Source organism: Danio rerio, chromosome 4 (assembly GCF_049306965.1).
Source record: "Danio rerio strain Tuebingen ecotype United States chromosome 4, GRCz12tu, whole genome shotgun sequence".
NCBI classification, from domain to species: domain Eukaryota; kingdom Metazoa; phylum Chordata; class Actinopteri; order Cypriniformes; family Danionidae; genus Danio; species Danio rerio.
In genome coordinates this window covers 37,285,839-37,308,738 of record NC_133179.1, presented here as the reverse complement: position 1 = coordinate 37,308,738, position 22,900 = coordinate 37,285,839, and the positions used below count along the sequence as shown (strand labels likewise).

Below are 22,900 nucleotides of genomic sequence, written 5' to 3'. Positions count from 1 at the left end.
TAACAGTTACAGGTACTCTGATTATACATCCGTCTTCACATATATAATAAGCTCAAGTATATCCACTCAAAATGAAAAACTCAACGGCTGAAGAATTATTTGTAGAATTTTATTATATTATAATTGATTAGAATTCATATTTTTTGAAGCAAACAAAACCAAATAGCAGCAAATAAATAAATAAATAAAAACAACTGGCTCAAGAGGCCATTCTTCCTGGGGCCAAGCGGAGAAAGTCTTTCAAATATTTTTCTGCTTCTGCCTCTGTTGGAGACGGAAGCACGGGGTTCCTCATAGCTGCACCTGTTTAAAAAGAATAAAAATAAAGAAAATAAAATAAGGCGGTTTTAAGAAGGCTCAGGGGGTGTTTTATTTTATTGTGAGCCTTTTATTTTTATCTGACCAAAATTAATACACACCATGTTAATTATTGCATTTGACTACATAATAATAATAATAATAATAATAATAGAGTGGAAGAAATAATATGATTGTTTGAAATTCGTTTAGCTATGGCATATCGTCTATTTTAGATAATGATCGTTAACACCATTTTTAAATCAGTTTAGCCTACCTTTATTTGATTGCTGTTCATTTGTTGTTGAAATACGGCTTAGATTGGAAATATTTTTACTATTCGATCATGCACCGTCCTCATGTAATCAATATCATATTCTTTAAAATGTTACTCTCAAATAAATTAAGCTATTGAAAAATTGATGTCAAATAGAAACGAGAGGTGCAAAAGCTTAAATCCGCCATAAAATGAATAAAGAAAAAATAACAACAACAAAAACAAGTGTACTTGCATTAGTATGCACTTGGACAACGTGGTCAAATTCGAGGAATCGACTCTTTTGTGTTCGAAACTTCATCACTATTGCGCATGTTTCCTCAAAGCATCACACTCAGCACGTAGAAGACACCAGTCCACGCGGGAATACTGAGGTAAGCAGTCTGATTCATTGTTATTGATATGTGTGGTCAGTAAAATATTTATTCCACTTTGTTTGTAGTAAATTTAACAAGGTAATAACTTTATTTAGACGAATAAAGCTATGTTTAAACACGTTGTGATGACAACTGACCAAGCAGCAGTTCAAGGTGATTAGGGCTAACTTAAATTTCGGGAAAATTTGTTCTTTAAATTTATTAGATTAATATCATACGACAAATTGACTGCTAAATAATGAATACTGTAAAAGTGTACATATGCATTATACTGTAGTGCTGGGAGATTATTCGAAAATCGAAACCTAAATCCATAACCGACATATATCCCCACGTGGCGATTTAATGCATGTACTGTCCACATGTGCTTCAGCAAAGCTCAAGCGAATGCAGGCAATGTGATTAATAATCAGAGGCATGACAGATTTTCTTTTTGATTATATGACCTATAATTTGTGAAGCATAACTCACTTTTTTTAGCGTATATTCATAATCAAATCGACTGAGGTTTTGTTTTTATTATTTCTAGTTATCACATACAAGGTAGGTGCAGTAATCAGCACTATCGCCTCACAGCAAGAAGGTCGCTGGTTCGAGCCTCGGCTGGGTCAGTTGGCATTTCTGTGTGGAGTTTTCAATTTCTTCCCGTGTTCGCTTGGGTTTCCTACGGGTGCTCCGATTTCCAAAGTCCAAAGACGAGGTATGGGTGAATTGGGTAAGCTAAAAAAATGGTCCATAGTGTATGAGTGTGTGTGTGTATGTTTCCCAGTGATGGGTTGCAGCTGGAATGGCATCCGCTGCGTAAAACGAATGCTGGATAAGTTGGCGGTTCATTCTGCTGTGGCGACCCCGAAATAATAAAGGGGCTGAGCCAAAAAGAAAATGAATGAATGAACATACAATGTAAGCTGTCTTTTCGTAAAGAGAAGCATGCACACACACGCACTTAAAATATTATTGTGAACAGCAATGTTCACATTATGTACTTTTTCACATTGCTTTATTATTTACTATTTTCCAGACACAAGTTATGCTTGTTAAAGATACTTGTCATTTTCCACTTTTGACATGGAAATATTTTTTTAGGGAAACTTTCTTTTAACACTAAAACTGAAATGTTTAGTAAATGAATAAATGGAAATTGATTAAGTACAAAAAATTACTTGGAAAATAATATAATGATTCAATATTTCAAAAGGAGGTAAAGTGTTCAATCAATCAAGGTTTTGATTTAAGGTTTAATCTCCTTGCCCTAATATACAAGAATGAACAATTCTCCACTTAAAATAATGATCTAAATTTTATTTCTAAAACACTCTTGTGTATTAAATATCATTTTACAATATATGAACAGCATATGCTAGCTCGTAAGCTTATAGCACACTGATAACCATATTATGTGTGTACAAGGTAATCATGCTATAGAGATATACTGGCAGTTCTGTCTTATAGGTATTATCTAAACCGTTCATTGCAAGACAATTGAACATACCTATCACAAGTGTCCCAATATTTGTGTTTTTTAGGCCTCTTTTATCTCCTCTTCCAGTTGAGCTGTTTGGCCACTGGACCAAACACTTTGGAGGCTACACGCCAAATGGTTTTTTTCAGAGTTTGTCCTCCTCTGATGGATAACCTCTTCATCTTAAAAATAAAAGGTAATATTAAATATTTACAGACAAAGTGCAAGGACTATGGCCCAGTTTTACAGACAAGGATGAGCTTAAGTCTGGACTATAAGTCTTAGTTAATGTTAGATATAAAACTACTTTTATAAAAATCCATGTGAAAGAAAATATAAGCACAATACTAGCGTGCATCTGGTAACAAAATAATGGCAATGAGATATTGTAAGGCATCACACAGCTCACACATACATTTTTAGTTTGGGACTAGCCTTAAGTGTTGTCTGTGAAACTGGCCATATAATAAAGATTTACTTAACAACAGCTGTAAAACCTTTAAATCTTAAATATTCGTACCATCTTCTCCATCATTGGTTTTTCAGCTAATTGCCTTTCCAGTTGTTCAAGGTCCTCCATTGTTTCAATAGGAAAGGTGTCATCCTCAGTGTCCACCACCATTTGACCACTTGACCGAGGGGCAAGGGACTGGACCACTGAAGTTAGATGGGTAATCTTCATGTCCAGCTCATTAAGCTTCTCCAAAATTGCCCTCTCCACAGCTGCAACACAGTAAGTGGGTTAATCTCTATTCAACTATACGTAAATATTTTTTAATTATTATTATTATTCTTAGCACTTAAATTTTACTCACGTGTGCATTGACTGGAGATGCAGCTCCATCGGCTGATACCAGAAGCATCTGCAAGCAAAATCACTTTTGAACGATTCACAAAAATGTTATGAGGATATTGTAATAATATGCTTGAAACCTTAAACGATAAAAAAAAAACTATATCCGTCTGATTACACATTGTTTTTCTATGGCTAAAATGACTTAAACTATTCACAGAATTCAGAAAAGCAAAATAGCAAAACTGAATTAAGAGGAAATAAAACTGAATTTTAAAAAGCAGACAGCAGCCAACCCCCTCTTGGTCTGTGCTTTTACGTAAAATAGTTTATATGTGAATTTTTCTGTGCATACGAAATCGTTAGTTCCCCAAAGTTATTGAAAGCATAAATTAACAAAACACTTTAAATTAATTTTCAAACCATTAATTTATAGGTAATGATAAATTATATATTGTACTCTAATACATTAATATTCTGAATACAGTGAGTTTTTTTACTGTCACTATAATTAACGAAGTGTTTTTTGTTGTTGTATAGTGTTGTATTTATTAGGTTACAAGGAAATAATTAGATAATGTTTTGCGAACAGCTTATTAACCATGGAAAATTTTCACAGAAAATTGGAAAAGCTCATTGATTAGTTGCTTTGAACAAGTTTCATATTCAGTGTTGATTAATATGTTTACAAATAAATTAAAAGGATGTACATTTACTTACGTTTACACACCATTAAGTGGTTATAAACATTTGAGTTTTTTTTTTGTTCTGCTAAACACAAGGAAGGTATTGTGAAGAAAGCTAAAAGCCAGTGATTATTGACTTCTATAGTAGGAAAATGCTATGGAAGTAAATGGTTACAGGTTTCCAACTTTCTTCAAAATATCTTAATTTGTGTTCAGCAAGAAGGAAGAAAGTTTGGGTAACACTTCGTAACAACTGCACACTGAATCATGCATTTAGCATTAGCAAATTGTTAATTAATTTGCAAGAAATTTAATTAATTTGTTAAGATTTAACTACATTAATAGATGTTGGTTAGCAGTATATAAATACAACTACAAATACTGTATAAAAAACATAATAATAATAATAATTCATAAGAAGTAACTGTCAATTAAAAAAACAAATGACTTACTCTTCGCTCTTGTCTGGGTACTTGAAGGTCTCAGCTCAGAAGTTGTGTCTTCTGTGTGATTGTACAGACAATGTAACATTACCATGTTAATAATTAGAAACTAATTTGCTGTGTATGTTTTTTTGAATGTTCTCGCACCTCGATAGCTCGATGGGTGGTCCCCCCAAGCATCTTCTTGCTCATTTACATGGGACATGCTTATTGGAAAAACTGGTGCTGAGAAAAAGGTCAAGTTGGTAAGTTGCATTTGCTACTATGACACTACATAAAATGTATATAATTTATTTATTTTTTACACTTACTCTGCATTTTTCTTTGATCTGCTGATGGCTTTGGATCTTGGACAGAGTATGTGTTGTCTAAATAATAAAAAACAAACAAACAAAAGTATAAAAAGGTTGCAAAAAATTACAATAAATGTGTTTACACTGTTAAAAATTGTCCCGTTAAAAAACAGTAAAATACTGGCAGCTGCAGTTGCCAGCAATGTACTGTTATTTTACAGTATGTTGCTGTAAAAATACATGGACTACATTGATTTACACAATACTCAAGTGAACTCATTTTGCTCACTGAAAGCAACTGCCTCAACTTGGTCAACTGCTGAATGAGTTTATGAAGTAATGTGCTATATATGCTTAGAAGCATACTTATAATGATAACTTATTTTAGTTAACTAGAAAAGTTCGCTTTAACTCTAATGTCTTATTTTTCACAACAGCACACATACATGTAAATCTGGAATCACCAGAGAGATTCTGACTGCATCAGCCACTAAACAGCCGCTATCTTTAAATAGAGAAACATGCAGAATAACATCAGCAGTTCATTGTTCATCTTTAACTCATACACTGGCTCTACTCTCCTCCACAACGGTGACAGACAGAAGAAATTAGCTTCAGGTTTTACAGTAAAATACTGTTTTTTCCTTGATTTAACAGTAATCTACTGGCAGCTGTGGTTGCCAGCAATATACTGTTTTTTTACAGTCTACTTCCGTTGTGTAAATGAACAGTATATTACTGTTAAAATACATTTTTACACTGTGTTTTTACCTCTCACACCTTTAACCCTTTAAACCCCAGAGCATATACTTCAGTTTTAATTGAAGTGTCCACACTACTGAGTGTTCAAAAAACATGTAGCAAAGCTGAAGTAAATTCATTAATTAAATGGCTAATTAAATGATAATTGAGGATTAACAATGAACAAATGAAGAAATACTGAAGGGAGAAAACAAGAACAGAACATACAAAACTTTAGTCACAGCTTTATAATGAAATAACCTGAAGAACAACAAATGATTAAATAATTTAAATGATCAGCGGATGATTAAACAACTCTACAAACATCATCACCAGCTACACTTATTACTTAATACATGTATTTTTGTATAACATCTACTAAAGTTCTTCTTGAGAAAAAGTGAAAGTTTTACGTCACCATCATGGAGAACAGAGTTTGCTTTAGTTGGGCTCTTAGCCCTGTCATTTTTAACATTTATATATCGTGGCTGCTGCAATTGTTAAGAACTTTGTTTAAAAAGCTCCTTTGTTGAGGCAAGCCAGCCAAAAACCTAAATAAGATCTGGTGATGTTCATGTTGCTATTAAATGGCAGAGTCTGTTCTCATTTAGTATAATAAAATTTACTGCTTCTATTCAATGTGAAATCTATTGTTTTACATTATATGGCAATGATTTCTGAAAGTTTTTAAGAATATCTTGGACAATAACACTGCTCTATGGTGTCAATCGCACTCAAAGAGACATCAATAATCAGCGTATGAACCTCAATAATGGTGACAACTAACAAAATTAACAGTTTAACTCACAAACAGGCAACTGAAAGTCTAAACATAAACAACAGCAGAATCAAACACAAATAAAGAAAACTGTTAGACCATTATACAACATTTATTTATACCGCAATGCATGCTGGGATATTTGTACCGTGCCACTCCCAGCATGCATTGCAGCATGAAACATTTGAGATGTTACCATTGTTGAGATACAAAGTCAGATTCATGAGGTCTGAGTGTGTATTCATCATAACTGAACTGTTTTTGTATGTTATTTCTTAACTGTTAAGTAATTACAGAGGTATCTTTTCTGTTTCCACTTCTCATTAATTAAATTAATACCTGCAACTAAGCATAAAATCTATTGCATGAAGCCCTTCATCCAGATATATACCAAAACATTTATCAGAACTAATTTCAGACAAATAGATTTCTCTATTTATTGACTTTCTAACTTTATTGCTATAGTACAAACGTTTTATAAACTCTGTATTACAGCAGTTGGAAAGTTTTATTAAATGAGTTCAAGGGTGAAGAACCCAACTAAATCAGCCCCTCACTCCATTACGGTGACACAAAAAACACCTTAATTTCTGTTGGATCTCAATGAGAATAGTATGGAAGTCAAATCAGTCAGTAATAAGTGTGTCTGCTGTTGTTTGTAGAGTTGTTTAATGATCCTCTGCTGAGACTGAAGCTATTTTATTTGATTTTATTTAATGTTGTAACTCAAGTCACTGTTTGTGTTTCTTGTTTATTTTCTTCAGTAATTGTAATTATTAACAGCAGGTGTTCATCAGTGTCTGAATTCACTCATTAGTGTTCATTAAAACTGTCAGGTGAACTATATTAGTTAACTAGTGTATGAAATAGTGAACAAGGGCACAAAGTGTGATTTCAAACACAGACTTCAAAACATCGAATCTGAACTCTGTTAGCTAAAGTCTAAAGTCAAAATAATTTAGCTAAATAAATTTATATTACGGTTCAAAAATATATACAAAAAAACTCTAAAATACAGGAAAAAATCAAGAGAAACTTAAAATAATATTACATTTATTATTATTATTATAAATTTAAAAAATTGTAGTTTACTTTTTTGTGCAAATACTCATTTGAATTTAAATTTAAATTGTTTTTTTATTCCTAAAGATGTTATGTGGCCAAACTTGTATTTTAGTGCACATAACTGTTTAATAAACATCTTTTATTTAAATGAACAAAAATATTATCTCTGTTTACTGAAAAATAGATGACAATATTCCAATTCAAAAGGAGGTGTACTCATATGTGCTGAGCAGAGTGTGTTTGTGTGTGTGTGTGTGTGTGTGTGTGTGTCTGTGTGTCTGTGTGCGTGCGTGTGTGTGAACATATCTGTACATATTATTCCAATCGTTGAAAGATAATATTTGTAAGCAGCACAGCCATTTTTGCAATATTTCAAAATGTATATTGCATAAATAAAATATATTTTATTTGTAAAATCCAAATAGGAACTTGCATGGCATATATGTAATTTGCATAAATTTAAATGCAACAGATTTCAATATGGGCAGGTATCGCATTGGTGATCTGCATATGAGAAGCTCTGTCTTTATTGAGCTTTCTACTGTTGTAGATGAATTGTGTTCTCTTTTTTGTATTTTAGTCTTAGCTTTACAGCCTTGTTTAATCAAACATTTTCTTTTTTACAATACAGCTAAATGAAATGTGACCGTAATTACCTGAAGTGAGACATACAACTTACGTGGTGCTCTGTCTTGTAAAGGCCGCAGCACAGAAAATGTGTCCTCTGTTGGATTGTACAGAAAATGTTGAGTTACCTAGTGTGAGTATGTGGAGCAATTTTCTTATTTCAGTTCTTATTTCAAATACCAATGAATCTGTTATTATTTATTTTGTTTTTTACCTTGATTTTCAGGTTGGGGTTTATCCCAAGTGTCTTGGTGCTCCACTTCCTGGCAGAACCTCACAGGTACGTCTGGAGCTGAAACTGCAATTATTTTCTTTGCAATTATGAAATGTTATTTGACATTTTTAATTGTAATACCTGGTTCAGAGAAGATTCAGTCTTTAAAGAGGCTTTCAACTTTTGGCAGAATAAGCAGATCATGAAACATACAATTTGTGCACAATTATTATGAAAGTCGATATCTGGTTATATTGACTGTGATAAGGGAGTCATGGTTTTAACTGCTAGTAACAATGAAAATTTAAGGATAGGAGAAGGATTTAAACTCTGATGACTTACTGCAAGATTCTGAAAGATAATATCTTTTAACAGTTACAAGAGGAAGTGGTCCTGTCCTTCTAGACCAGTTCTCAACCTATGCCTATGAAGTTCTCCGTGTATTTCAGTATTTCAGCTTGTGGTTATTTTTGAGTGGGTACATTTTGAGACATTGTATCCCATTGTGTCATTCTTTGACACAGAAGCTGACACATTGTACTTGTCAGTGACTAAAGGGTTCCTGATGCTTTCAAACTCTTTCAATGATGAACCGGATGAATCTTTCAGTATAGGAAATTAATTTTGAAATGAACACTGAAAACTTCTGGAAGATAAATTCTTTAAACCAATACAAAGGGAGTGGTGCTTGTCCTTTCAACCTATGCCTATAAAAGTCTCTGGGCATTTTACAACATTTCTGCGTGTGATTCTTAAGTGGGTACAATCGATACATTGAGTCAAATTGTGTTATTCTTGACACAGAATCTGACACATTGTACTTGTTTTGGCTCTGGCAAACTGGGTTTCCTAAACTATTCACCTTAATTACTGAAAACCTATTTTATAATATTATTTTCTTCTCGGCCAGTTGATTGTGACTCTTTATGTTTAAATAATGTCAGTTTCCCCTATGAGCATTTTTTGTCCAGTGGACTCAATTTAAAAATTAGCTTGTGTTGCACTTTCTCCTAGCCATATAATATACAGTTGAAGTCAGAATTATTAGCCCCCCTTTGAATTAGTTTTTCTTTTTTTATATATATTTTTCAAATGATGTTTAACAGAGCAAAGAAATTTTCACTGTATGTCTGATAATATTTTTATGTCTATATATTTGTTTTATTTCAGCTAGAATAAAATCAGTTTTTAATTATTTAAACCCATTTTAAGGTAAAAATTATTAGCCCCTTTAAGCTTTATTTTTTTCTGATAGTCTACAAAATAAACCATCATTGTACAATAACTTGCCTAATTAACCTAACCTGACTAGTTAACCTAATTAACCTAGTTAAGCCTTTAAATGTCTCTTTAAGCTGTATAGAAGTATCTTGAAAAATATCTAGTCAAATATTATTTACTGTCATCATGGTAAAGATAAAATAAATCAATTATTAAAGATGAGTCATTAAAACTATTATGTTTAGAAATATGTTTTAAAAATCTGCTCTCTGTTAAACAGAAATTGGGGGAAAAATAAACTGGGGGGCTAATAATTCAGGGGGGCTAATAATTCTGACTTCAACTGTATATATATTCAAGTCACTTTTGCTTCAACTAAATATATATATATATATATATATATATATATATATATATATATATATATATATATATATATATATATAGAGGTACAATGTACTTCTATTAAAAATAGGATCGGAATATTACATTTATTTATATTTGTGCACAAACTGTAGGTGAGTGTTGTCTATTCAGCAATCAGAATCATGAACCAGCCTGTCATTGAGTCAGCCTTTTGAGTCATGGATGCTGTGAAGTTACAGCTTTTACAGTTTGTAGTTACAGTATTCATGTAAAGCGAGTTACCTTGACTAGTGGAGGGAGTTTCAAAACAGGCCTGCTGTTGCTTTTCTGTAGCTTTTTGTTGGTCGCGGACAAATGCTGTTGAAACATTACAGATGAAACAGATGTTATATCTGTCTCACAAACAAAAATTACATTGTACTGCACAGATCTTTATAGCTTGAGAGTGCTGTTGCTTCTAATTAGCAATTAAAAGTTATTTGTGCCTCTTAAAATGTAATACTCAATTTATGAATGTAATAACAGTAGTTTTTTGCAAAATGTTAAAAGAACAATATTACTGGATTCAGCTGAAAAAATTATGGTAAAGCAACATGTCACAAGAGCTTGTGCATTACATTTAATTTACTGTGATTAAGGAACATTCTTGAGCATATCACAAAGTACTTAAAACATCAAATATCTGTTTTACTAATTAAAACTTACAATTGCAAAAACTGTTAATTGTTTTACATGATGTTAGCTGAGGTCGTACAAGGGGACCTGAAAAAGAAAAAAACTGCTCAGTGATCATACATACACTTTTGACTGGCAGTAATATAAGTGGTGTATTTTTACCTTTTGCCCTGATATGTCTTGGGGGTGTTGGAGCTTTTGGTGCAGGTGGGACCCTTGGTGTTGGTAGACTTTTTTCTTTATTTAGTTTCTTTTTTTTGTGGGGAGTATCGCAAGGCTCATCATCTGATGTGTATATTTTCTTTCTATGAGCACAATCAGGGTAGTTAATTATACAAAGCATGATTGGATTATAACAATGTCTTGTTTTTTAAATGTAAGAAGAAAAAAACACAAACTTAAAAATAAGTTCAATATAATTTTTCTAGTAAAAGTTTTCTTTCCATCATTCTTAGGAAAGTTAGGAAATGGCCAAAATATAATAGTAAAAATAACAAAACCTTTTGCTTGTTTAAATCTGGCATAATTGTGTATTTGCGTGTTGCAAAAAATGCAAACAAACAGTTGATGATACATTTAAAACTAAATATACCTGATTTACCTGATAAGTGTGATTGAGATGTAAAAACTACGGCTGAATTTGATATTATAATTAAATATATTTACCTTTGTTACTCACATGAACTTTGTTTAGCTTCAGAAGACTGAATATTGTTGTTAAAAGTAAAATGTGTGTTTTGACAACTTACTTCGGAATTCTTTTTGCAGGCATTTCAGATTCCGAGATGTCAGATGTGTAGCATGCCTGTTTCCATTTCTTTGAAATCTTGTCAAAAGATGCTGAAAGAAATAAAGTATGTAACAATTCATGAATGCAATAGTCTATGGAATGTCATATATTATTGAATTTATCCTTTGTTTAATATTGTTTATTTACAATGTACTTCTGTGTACCTGACTCGTGTAGAATTCTGGCCTGATGCTTGGTCCAACCTTTATCTGGTTGTGGTGCCTCCATCAACCGGACACTCTTCAACACCCTGTCTATCTCCTTGTATGGAGGCCACCACGAGTGACCCTCTGAGTACCAAGACTTTGCGACAGGTCCGGTACTCCCTTCGTGAATGAACTCCACTATCAGGTACATTTTTTTTAAGCTGCAAGAACCTAGAGCCCCATAGTGTTGAAAGACACATATTAAATTTTGGTTGTTTATGTGCATGATTCAAATACACAAAATACATTTCATGCAAAATAATGATGCAAGTTAATATTGAGAAATTTTTTCCCAAGCACATATTACCAATTCCAGACCACATCAATCTTAAGAACCACTACTACTTTTGTATTCATCATTCATTATTGATATATAATTTTCTGACAACACTCAAAGTAAAAAATGCTTTAAATTCAGGTGTTTTACTGATAAAAATATAACTTGGACTGAAAAGTTGCAAAATTATTAAATGACGGTGAAAAGAAGGCAATACTAGAAATTGCAAAATAAAGTAATGACAACTATTTTGGATCATTTGAATCGAGCTATTTTCACTTTCTGCCTTCATATAATATTACATATTGGTTATAGTTGTAATTAGGGCTTGACATTAATACTCGCCAAACCACCAAATGCAGGTAGATTTCAGCTGTGGCGGGTAAAGACTGCCATTTCCACTAGCCACTTTGGCTGGTTGAAAATAATTTTTTAATCTTAGTTTTCTTAAAAGCAGGGTTCAACAATAAGGATGGTCCAGTTTTTGGGACAGTAGACAGGATTGTCAGTGTCCTGACCAGGCCAGTGCTGGCTTATCACTAAATATTATAATTTCAGTTTTTTACCGTTTATCAATATGCATGCAAATGTGATAAAAAAAAATTTATATATTTATTTTTTTCAAAATTAGTGGTATACACAGTAATGAGTGGAACAGCAAATTAGATTTTAGAATCAAGAAGCAGCATGATTGACAAAAACAACTGTGTTTATGCAAAACAAAAGATAGCAGATAAATACCAAATGAGAGCTTGATCATACACACTGTGAGACACAGGCTATTCTTACTCACTGAGAGATGTTTTTGAGAGCCGAGTGTTTAAAATACTTGTGCACTACCGTGTCCTTGCATGTAGCAATCCTCCTTGGAAATGAAACTGGTGTGATGGATTCTATTTGAAATAGACTGGACAAAAGTAATTCTCGTGCATCCACAGTCCTTCTGCTTTCAAGAGCTTTAGATTTAAAAACAGGTATTTGTAAGCAGCAGTGATTGCCACTTTAACCATTGTTTGAACAGATTATTAATGTGCCTAATGTTAACTGTGTGCACATGATTAATATTTCATTATCACACATGGTTTGTTTTTCACCTGCTTTCTTTTGCTTGCAAGTCAATTTTCTGCATATAAAATATATTTTCCCAACAACAAAATTGTGGCTAGTGAAAAAGGCAAGTGGCTAGTAACCTTGGAAACTACAAGCCACAGTGACTGGTGATCAAAAAAAGTCAATATCAAGCCCAGGTAGTGATTAAGGTTTACAATTTTCAAAATGCTCTAGGAAAAAATATGATCAGAATATCAACTTGCACAATAATTATACTCGCACTATACAGTATATGTGAAAAAACAAAAATGTGGAAATAGATAGATACTATGTGTGTAAAGGTTAAACTGAAACAAAATAATTTCTGCAAGGGACTAAAAAAAGCTTTCATTTCAATATTTTCAATCTTGCAGAGATGAATTGGTCCTGAGATGACATCAGTAGGTAGATGCCAAGTGTGGAGGATGGAAGCGTGGGGATAGTCAAAAAGGAGTTAATGTTTGCTGAAGGTAGTGTAGACCATGTAAATGCCATGCTTTTCTGAAATTATGTTTTGCAGCTTTGCAACCTTTCTGCCAATATAGACAAATGGTTTGCCTGGTCCAGTTTCAGAGTATATGGGCATACTCACTCTAGGTACATTTCTGAGGAATGCCATCCTGTTCTCCAGGTGCACACCATCCTGAATACAGGTTTCACACCCATGGTAACCTGCTTGGCCATTTTAGAAAAGCATGTGCAGGTGCATCCCAGATCATAGAGAAAACTTGAATGTTAACTTTAGTCATTCAAATTCAAAGCCATTTTTTTTAACTCTTTGATTTCAGAGATTAGGTCTTCGAGATACTCATTCAGGGAGCTAGTTTTACAGTACCTTCAGCCCACAATAAATCTATTGGCACATGTTCCCCCTGCACCAAGTTTTAAACTTCTACTAGACTGAGCCAGCATTGAGCAAATGAACTCTTGTAGAGAGGAAGACCATCAATGCTCACCTGGAACTTAAAATTTGTATCTTCCTTAAAATGTACATGTCATAGAGGACCCTTGAAATGGATGCCATTGAACCAAAAGTATATTACTGGTCCTGTGCGTTCAAAGAGAACTCATGTGCAAAAAGAAGGCTATTCTTTTTGAACGCACTTTACCTAATATTGTCCTTGTATTTTTTGGCAGACTCGGATTGTAATTGTGAATGATTATGAGTAATTCATTTAGTGATGCATGTGTTAATTTTTTTTTTTTTTTCTGTTTCCCATCTTGTCAAAGTCATCATTGAGGGGACTTGAACTAGTCAGATTGACTCGTTTATGAAGCACTTGCCAGGATGATACTGCATTCAGTCTCATTAACATGGGACAAACAGTCCAAGAAGTCAGTGCCGTCTTCAACAGTGCTGCTTGTCAATGCCACCATACTGTTCCCTCAATAGTGATGCTTATAACACATGCATTGATTAAAGCTGTTTGTCCACCTTGGCTTTGGCTTTTCTCCTGTTGTGTCCAGTAAGATTGTTTTTTTTACAATCCGTAATACACACACACACACACACAATGCATTGCCCTAACATGCTAAGCCTGCATTGGTTTTGAAATTCAGTACTTTAAGACCCTTAAGCAGGTCACACACCAGAAGCGCCGCTCCGCAGCGCGCCACGCAGCGCCATGCATTTTAGAATTCTAAACATAGGTTTCGATCAGAATACACACACAGGTGCTGCAAGTCGGCGGCGCCACGGCACAGGACGAAGTTCATTTTTCAGCCTCGCCACAAAGCGGCATCTGATTAGTTTAATGTTAAATATCATTCGAATGTGCGCATCTAGTGTGTGATGCTTTAAACTGTCATGTGCGCGCTGTGTCGCGGCGCTTCTGGTGTGCGACCTGCTTTACATCACACTGCTTACATGTACGCTTACATTTAATTGAACTTTATAAAACTGAAGCTTGGTAAACTAATTGGTGCATATTAGATGGGAGACATCCAGAATGTGCAGTGTTATGAGTCTCCAAGATTTGAAATTTTAGAACCACTTTCTTGATGACCAGTAGTTCTGTCACAATAATTACACGTACCTTATTTTTGAGGGACAGAATGTGTAAGTGTTATGTAGTTGTCAGTTGACTGTAGAGAACTCTGTAATTAGGGAAAAGATAAAACAGGTAACGTCAGTTTTGTCATTGTCATGCCTAGAAACAGTATAAAAAGCTTAATAAATGTATGATTACTCCTTTTTATAAAATGTTTGTTTAATTGAACTAGAACTAAACCCATAAGAATGCCTATATTCTGCTACTCCTTTGAATGTATTTTTTATCCTACCCAAAATTACAGGGACAGTTCGTCTAAGAATGACAATTCTATCACCATTTACTCACCATTCACTTGTTCCAAACCTGTTTGGCTGTCTTTTCTCTGTTGAACACAAAAGAAGATAGTTTGAAGAAAGCTGGAAACCTGTAACCACTGACTTCTATAGTATTTGTTTTTCTACTATGGAAGTCTATGGTTACAGGTTTTCAGGTTTTTTCAAAATGTCTTATATTTTATTCATCAAACGAAAGAAAATCATAAAAGTTTGAAACCCCTTGAGGGAGAGTAAATGTTGAGTGAATTTTCATTTTTGATTGAATTGTCCTTTAATCTCAGGAGAACAAATTTGGAAAAAAATTAAGGTGAAACTAAAAAACTAAGGGCTAAGGATTATTTTATTTATATATTTATTTGAGGTTTTTTTTTCTTCGACTATGGTTTAAGTTGAGGGGTTTCAAAACAGTGGACTATGGAGAGTTATGGATTTAAAACCATGCTGATTTTTTTTATTTAAACTGTTGCTAATGCTACTGTAAATATGGATTATGAAATGAGGGTGGTTTTTATAAAGTTTAAAAAAGTAACAAGAAGAAACAAGAAGTGGGTTATATACTATTTAAAGATTTGTTTCTGTTTTCTGAACTTGACAAAAATTGTAAGGAGATTTATTTGTTTTTGGAAAAGAACTAGAGGATAATAGATTTAAATCTTTATTGATATTTTTAAGGTTTATATGATAGAATTTAGTGGGCTAAATGGTAGTTAGTGATCCCGATTTTGAAAGAGGTCCTAATTAATAGGTGGCACTGTGGCAGTAATACGCTTATAAATAAATCTGTATGCAAAACGGCAATGTCTAGAAGAAGACAACGATACGATGACCACAACCAACACGAGGTTCACGGCTCTACAGGTAAAACAATTTACTTTGTGTTTCATGACATGGTGTTATTTTCCTATAGTTTATGTGGTTTTAGTCACGGGATAGCATTAGAGCAGGGAATTCGGTATTGCGAGAAAAGTTCATAAAAATGGTCACTGTTAACACGGATTATAATCCGTTTTCATCTATATTTGGTGCTGACCACTGTTTTTCCACATAAAAAACTTTTAATACCATTTTGAATCCGGCACATACTTTATTAGGCATAACTAACATTTATGGTTGCGTTTGGAGGTTGTGCAAACTCTGGACAGTAGTCCTTCAGGATCGAGTGAGTCTGATGATTATAGTATGTTAATAAAGCCTGTTTAACCAGTTTCGTGCTTATTAAACCTATCAGTTCGATTTCATACAGGTCACTGAAGCATAGACCATAGGTCACGTGTTACTATTCTAAATGCTGTTTGACCAAACTAATCTACGACATAACTTTTCCCGCCCTACGCGTGCCTGACCACGTCAGTCAACCCTTTCGGTTATTAACCCTGCTTTACTATAGATAAATAAGTACACAAATATTTAATAAAAGTGTGTTAATATAGTTGTGCCATGGTTATCATAGATTTACCTATTTTTGCTAATAGAAACATATTTTAAGTATTTTAGGTAACGTGTATTTTTATTCAGTGCGCCAAAAATCATGGTTTTACGGTAAAAAGTCCTTAACTGGATAGCACATACTTAACAAATAACGTTAAATTAATAAATAATCTTACGATGTTGCAAGGCTGACGTTATTTAATGGAATAACGGTACTTACCAACAACGGACAAATTAACCTTAAGCCTAAAACCGAATAAACAACAACAAAAAAGTTAATATGTAAACAAACAGATAACTACGAATGAACAGGATTGTTATATGTACAAATTTTGTATTTACAGATAATTCTTGAGCTAAATATCAACCTATTATAAAAAAAACAAACGTTGAGGGTGCAATGTCATCTGTTGACAAACAGCCGTTGATCATGTGACGTAATGGCCTCACGACGTGTCACTCAGACAGGGTTAATGGAAATGTCATTGTCTATAATTGTAAGAAATTAATTAATTAGTTAATTTTATATATATTTATTATTTTTATTTAACAATATTCATTATTTTATTTTTTACTATTAATAATTACTTTCTATCACACTGGCATAAGGTTTGTTCTGTTGTCATATGTTGTAAATTTATTTACTAATTGTTGTTTTTTAGGGGCACAAATCTCTGGAAAAATATTACTTGTTAATTGTATTGTAATTTTTTCAGGTGTTTTTGAAAGAGTTTTTTCACAAGTATAATATGTTTCCCCCATTCCCCCAATGTTGTGAAAATGCATGAAATGTACTAAATTCCTACATTAAATTAATGGACAGATTTTTTATTGAGAGGTCATGTACTAGATACTTTATTTATTTTTCTATTTATTTTTCTACAATAAAAATAATTTACAATAAAATTATTTACAATAAAATTCTCACCTGTCTTATGCAGAATTCTCTTCTGATGTTTAGCTGTGGTCCCTTGATCCAGACACTCCTCAGCAACCAGTCTTTGTATGGAATCCACCGTTCTCTATAAAGATCTATTTGTCTCTTCTTCCACTTCCATCAGGTACTTTTTTTTTTTTTGGCCAACAATGTTAATCTTATTTTTCAATATGTGATTTAGTATAACATTATAACTCATTGCATAATGCCATATTCAATGTTCATTATAAGACTTAAACTGTGTGACAGTTTATGAACATTACTTGAACTAGAGCTGCAAAGTTATATAAAAAGATATTTATTTATTTATGGTTTTGTTTGTTTTATATGTAACATTTGGAATTCGTTAAAGTAAATATAAGCTAAGTTAGGATGAAAGATAACTGTAAAAAAACAAAAAAACTTTGGTGCCTTTTTTGTTGAATCAAATGTAAAAACCCTGAACCAAAAATTTATATGGCTCCATTTTCTAGGTTAATATGCTCATAGTTGATATCAGATATGACTAAAGTGCATGCATCCTTAAGCACAAGTACTCATGTTTAAAATGACAGGTAAAATTTGAAGTACTGATTATACTTTTGTACTCAAGTGAAAGAAAAGAGATGGCCTCAAACATGTACACAAGTAAAAAGTATCCAATAACCTATCTTTGCTTTACGCTGGTAAATAGATTGCACATCATATATACATTTATACAAAATAACTTTCATTAAATAAATAAAAAAATTATCTAAAAATGCCCATTCTCAGCAGAAAAGTAGCCAAGCAACAAAGCTCTGCAATATTTGCCAACAGCACTTCTTAAAATGTTGCTCCATCATCTTGGCACAAAAACGCACCAAACAGCTGTTCTTACACACTAATAATTCTGTCTTAAATGTAACGCTTAAATTTGTCAGAAACAGTTTTTTTCTTTTGCTAAAATAAATGATTAACATCTTTTTTTTCTTCTTTGCTTTAACCCTCCTTTTGACTTAAGGGTAAAAAATGACACTAACACCATTTTAACAGCAAAAAAGCTAAAATACCCTAAACAATATTTTTTCCGTAATCTATTTTTAAAATTACCTTAACATTAAAAAAAGATTATTCATTTTCTGTTTTCATTAAGGTTATACACATTTATGTAGAACGGTTGTACTTCGGAGTAATTTTGACCCATCAGCTATAAAACAATTTTCACACCACAAAACCTACTGACACACGAACACTCCCAACACACACAATAAGAGTCTGCAGTAACACTTTATAACTGCACACTATGAACCATTATATGTACTATTTATGCTTTGTAAGTCCCTTATAAACAACAATTAAAAGCTCAGTTATATTCTTAGGAAAAAATAAACTACTTATTCATTTCTATTAATTTGAAGATGCACAAATGAAGCTGTATCAAATGAAATTGCAGTCTTAACTAAAATAAAATCATGGTACTGTTGAAACATCGCTAAATAACATTCACATGTTCTATCATAATATATTGTTAAATCATTATATTGTTGTTGTTTTGCCCATTTTTATGTTATATTTGGACACCCCTGATAATTAGTAAAGTTTAAACTTTAGTCATTTTATTTTTTAAATAAAATTGAAATGATTTATTGTTTATTTGATACAATGCCTTTAATTGTTATTTATAAGAGCACACATATAGAGCACACACACACACATATGTATGTATGTATATATATATATATATATATATATATATATATATATATATATATATATATATATATATATATATATATATATATATATATACATGCATACATACACCCACACACACACACAAGTTTATTAATTGTTTAATTATGCAGCTATACCAACTATTTTATATAACTGGTTTGTAAATAATGCAATACTTAATTTAGTAATAAAAAATTAATCATTAACATAGCATGAAAACAAAATCATTAAGCAGATTATACGTGTGCTTATAAGTAAAAAAACAGCATTGTAGCTGTATTTATTAACTGATACTAACATCTAATGTAGAGTTGATGTTTATACAACAAATAATGAATTAACTATTTGCTAATGTTTAATAAATGATTCACTGAATTGTGTAGTTATTTTAAAGTGTTACCAAATCTCCTGTTTTAACTTTTATGAATACTGTCTTGCTAAAAACTGTCACACTTGCATAGGTACCTTTAGCATTAAAAATCCACTCTTTACTGTAATCAAAAAGGTGTTGCCCACCGAGTAAACACTGATGAAATACTACACACTGATGAGGGAAAACCTAGACATTTACAGTTTATGATGAAGATATTGTTGTTGTAAATGACTTGAATTTGAAGACTTGAATTTAATTTAACTGCATTAATTTAGAAGTTTAGTAAAGCAAACCCATTTTTGACCCGAAGGGCAAACAGTGGAGACTGAATTCTAGGCAACACAAGGCAAACAGCAGCAGATTTCAGCAGTTCTCGTGTTTGTTTTCTTAGATTTTTGTGGAAATTTTATTTTAAGGGGCTATGGCATTAATGTTTTTAATACATCTATTCAATACAAAAGGCAAACGGTAGCAAAACGGATAAACTACTTTTAAAATTCATTATATACATATAGGCAGTGCTGAAACTTGCAGAAATTTCCTCTGATTGGTCAACCAAATCTGAGCACCTGATATCCCCTCAAAACGATAGTCCTCTGAGTACCAGCACCCATACTTTTAATGATATATATATTAACAGTATTATCAGACATTTGTCATTAAAATAAGATCATAGTTTGCTGACAAAAAAAATAAAAATAATATATGCCTATAGTTCACCAATCAAGCAAACCTGGTGCTGCTGGGAAATGGCTATGCTCAGCATCAGGTGCACCGCAACAAGTTTGGCGGTGAACTATAGGCATATATTATTTTTATTTTTTGTCAGCGAACTATGATGATTTTAAAGACATGAACTATGATTTTAATGACAAATGTCTGATAATACTGTTAATTTACATTTTTTATTACATTTATGCATACGCAATGAATGTAAGCCTGCTAACTGATCAAACAATAGAATATGTAAACTTAGTTATATATATATATATATATAATTAAATAATAATTAAAAGTCTGGGTGCTGGTACTCAGAGGACTATCGTTTTTAGGGGGCATCAGGAGGTCAGATTTGGTTGAGTCAAAGGAAATTGGCTGTTTCAGCACCGCCTATATGTGTATAATGAATTTAAGTAGTTTATCCGTTTTTCTACCCCCCCCCCCAAAAAAAAGAGAAAATCCAGCCAAAAATACTTTTTTTTTTTTTTTTTTTAATTATTATTATTATTTTTTTTTTTAAACTAGATTCTTTTCAAGACACTTCTATACAGCTTGAAGTGACTTTTAAAGGGTTAACTAGGCAGGTTAGGGTAATTAGGCAAGTTATTGTATAATAATGTTTTTTTCTGTAAATAATCAGAAGGTAATATTGCTTAAGGGGTCTAATAATTTTGACCTTAAAATGGCTGTTAAAAAACATTAAAAACTGCTTTTATTCTTGACGAAATAAAACAAATAAGACTTTCTGCAAAAGAAAAAATATTATCAGACATACTGTAAAAAATGATTGCTCTGTTAAACAAAATTTGGGAAATATTTTAAAAAGAAAAAAAAATTCAAAGGGGGGTAATAATTATGACTTCAGCTGTATATTGTATTACAGTCCAACTATAAAAGTTTTTGTGTCTCTTTTTATCAGGGTCCAGTGACTACTAGGGGGTCTCTGCAAACTTCCATTGACCACAAGATAAGGATTCACTCAAGGAAGGATTAAATGCCACCATCTCACCCCAACCCTTTGGTGCATCTGCATTGGAAATTATTGGTCAATTTTTGAGTGATGGCCTTTCCACCACCATACCTTTTAAAATAGTAACATATGAATGGTTAATTGTTTTAGGCTGCAGCCATTTATTTTAATTTCCAACAATACATTTTAAACTGAAATTGTATGAAATGCCATGTTATTTTATGTATTGTAAAAAAAACAAGTTATTCAACACCATTTCAACTAATGTCAAGCAATTTTAGAATGTGACTGTTATGCATAATTACTGCATCTTCCTTACCACACAATTCTTATAACAATTGACATAACAACAGTGCAGTTAAGGTCTGACCATGTCAAAGTTGTATCAACTGCAGCTTTTATACATAAAGTAAATGGGGTTGTTTAAATTGAAACCTTTTTGGAATTATTTATTTTTTGAACTTGAACTGTGCATAGACAATGCACCAAATAATCAAGCAGTTTGTGGTTTTCCCTGTCTGATGCTTGGACAGTTGTGTGGAACCAGTTTCTCTTCTATGTATTTGATGGTTGTGCTCTTATGTGATGTTAAGAAGAGAATGGAGCACAGTAATTCTAATAACTACATTTTACTAAAATCTATACTTTATAATTTATAGTTTTGTTGAGATTATAATAACAGAAACTGTAAAAAGTATAATTACTAAAATTGTTACATGTAAGATTATTGCTATTATATTTATTAATGAATTATATAGTTATATTCAGATGAGTAAATACAGTATGTTTATAAAACCAGAACATATACACACATTATTATTATTATTATTTATTCCCATAGATGTCAGTGGCTGTTTTTTTTTCTCTCCAACATTCTTTAGAATATTTTAGTTTTGTTCAACAGAAAAAAGAAACAGAACTTTAGAACTACTTGAGTTTGAGTAAATGATGAGGGAAATTTTCTTTTTTGGTCAATGATCTTATTGAGTTAAAATTAAGTCCCTTGAATTTGCATAAGACTCTATTGTAGTTATTTGCCTTATGATCGCATAACATGTTTTATTTTGTTATGGCATGGGAAAAGCCAAAATTCAGTCAGCAACGTATACAAACTGTTCTGCTTAATTTTAAATGTTTATGTTTGATTCATTGCGGTCAGCTTTTACAACAGTGATTCTAAATGAACAATTATCTGAACATAAAGTGTATCTTAAATGGAGGATTTTTCCTTTTAAAAGCTTCATTAAATAAGTGTTGTAAGTCATGTTCATCATTTAAAATTTTTTGGCACATCTCTACATACAATACAGACACCAAATACATCTGTACATGTTCATAAATTGTATGTGCTCACTGATCAGTGTTGTGGATCCTTTTATAAGAGCCTATTTTTTTCTCTTGTAAATAATAACACTTTAAAATGTTTTTTACCATGATAATTTAAATTATCTTTTCATTTGCAACAATGTATAAACTGCCATAAGTTAGTCTCAATTTCGTGAGGCAGTGTAAATTAAATTAACATTTGTAGAGTGCATTTCCTCCATAGGCTTTTCCTTAAATCAGTAATATTATCAAGGTTTATTTTTGGAATTGTCGGTTTTGGCTTGTTTATTTGAGGTTTAATCATTTTGAACAAAACATATAAAGGGTTAGGTATAATATACCAGTTCAATCCATGGCATGGGTCAAATCTAAATGACACACAGCCTTGGATCCCCCTCGATATAAACCGAACTGTTACTCAAATGATCAAGCTTGTATATTGGAC

General features: G+C 32.2%; 1 protein-coding gene and 2 long non-coding RNA genes across 14 annotated transcripts; 2 read left to right on the top strand and 1 right to left on the bottom strand.

Annotated features, from left to right (window-relative positions):
- Positions 1 to 96: 96 nt before the first annotated feature.
- Positions 97 to 17,441, bottom strand: LOC108183846 (uncharacterized). 7 transcript variants are annotated; one of them, XM_073947645.1, is made up of 18 exons: positions 16,777 to 16,882; positions 16,655 to 16,680; positions 15,017 to 15,053; positions 14,714 to 14,774; positions 11,270 to 11,482; positions 11,065 to 11,155; positions 10,478 to 10,620; positions 10,346 to 10,402; positions 9,923 to 9,997; positions 8,054 to 8,137; positions 7,892 to 7,936; positions 4,647 to 4,703; positions 4,483 to 4,560; positions 4,345 to 4,395; positions 3,229 to 3,276; positions 2,934 to 3,136; positions 2,444 to 2,595; positions 97 to 303 (listed from the first exon to the last, which is right to left on the bottom strand). In XM_073947645.1, the coding sequence occupies exons 5-17, from the start codon at positions 11,460 to 11,462 to the stop codon at positions 2,485 to 2,487; spliced, it is 1,236 nt and encodes a 411-aa protein (XP_073803746.1). In that variant the 5' UTR covers positions 11,463 to 11,482; positions 14,714 to 14,774; positions 15,017 to 15,053; positions 16,655 to 16,680; positions 16,777 to 16,882; the 3' UTR covers positions 97 to 303; positions 2,444 to 2,484. The 7 variants fall into 7 exon arrangements, with proteins under 7 accessions (XP_073803746.1, XP_073803748.1, XP_073803750.1 ...); XM_073947647.1 differs by lacking the exons at positions 16,655 to 16,680; positions 16,777 to 16,882 and adding an exon at positions 17,363 to 17,441; XM_073947649.1 differs by lacking the exon at positions 15,017 to 15,053 and having other exon boundaries at positions 16,777 to 16,868.
- LOC108183853 (uncharacterized) lies at positions 897 to 14,116 on the top strand. Of its 5 annotated transcripts, XR_012402293.1 has the most exons (10): positions 897 to 948; positions 1,481 to 1,666; positions 2,478 to 2,609; positions 3,005 to 3,146; positions 4,491 to 4,580; positions 7,844 to 7,972; positions 8,066 to 8,119; positions 11,084 to 11,169; positions 11,283 to 11,456; positions 13,908 to 14,116. It is a non-coding gene; the product is annotated as an uncharacterized lncRNA (long non-coding RNA). The 5 variants fall into 5 exon arrangements; XR_012402294.1 differs by lacking the exon at positions 1,481 to 1,666 and having other exon boundaries at positions 2,501 to 2,609; XR_012402295.1 differs by lacking the exon at positions 1,481 to 1,666 and having other exon boundaries at positions 2,501 to 2,609; positions 2,960 to 3,146.
- Positions 15,835 to 21,557, top strand: si:dkeyp-44b5.2. 2 transcript variants are annotated; one of them, XR_012402329.1, is made up of 3 exons: positions 15,835 to 15,864; positions 17,396 to 17,495; positions 21,079 to 21,557. It is a non-coding gene; the product is annotated as a si:dkeyp-44b5.2 (long non-coding RNA). The 2 variants fall into 2 exon arrangements; XR_224185.6 differs by having other exon boundaries at positions 17,376 to 17,495.
- Positions 21,558 to 22,900: the final 1,343 nt, after the last annotated feature.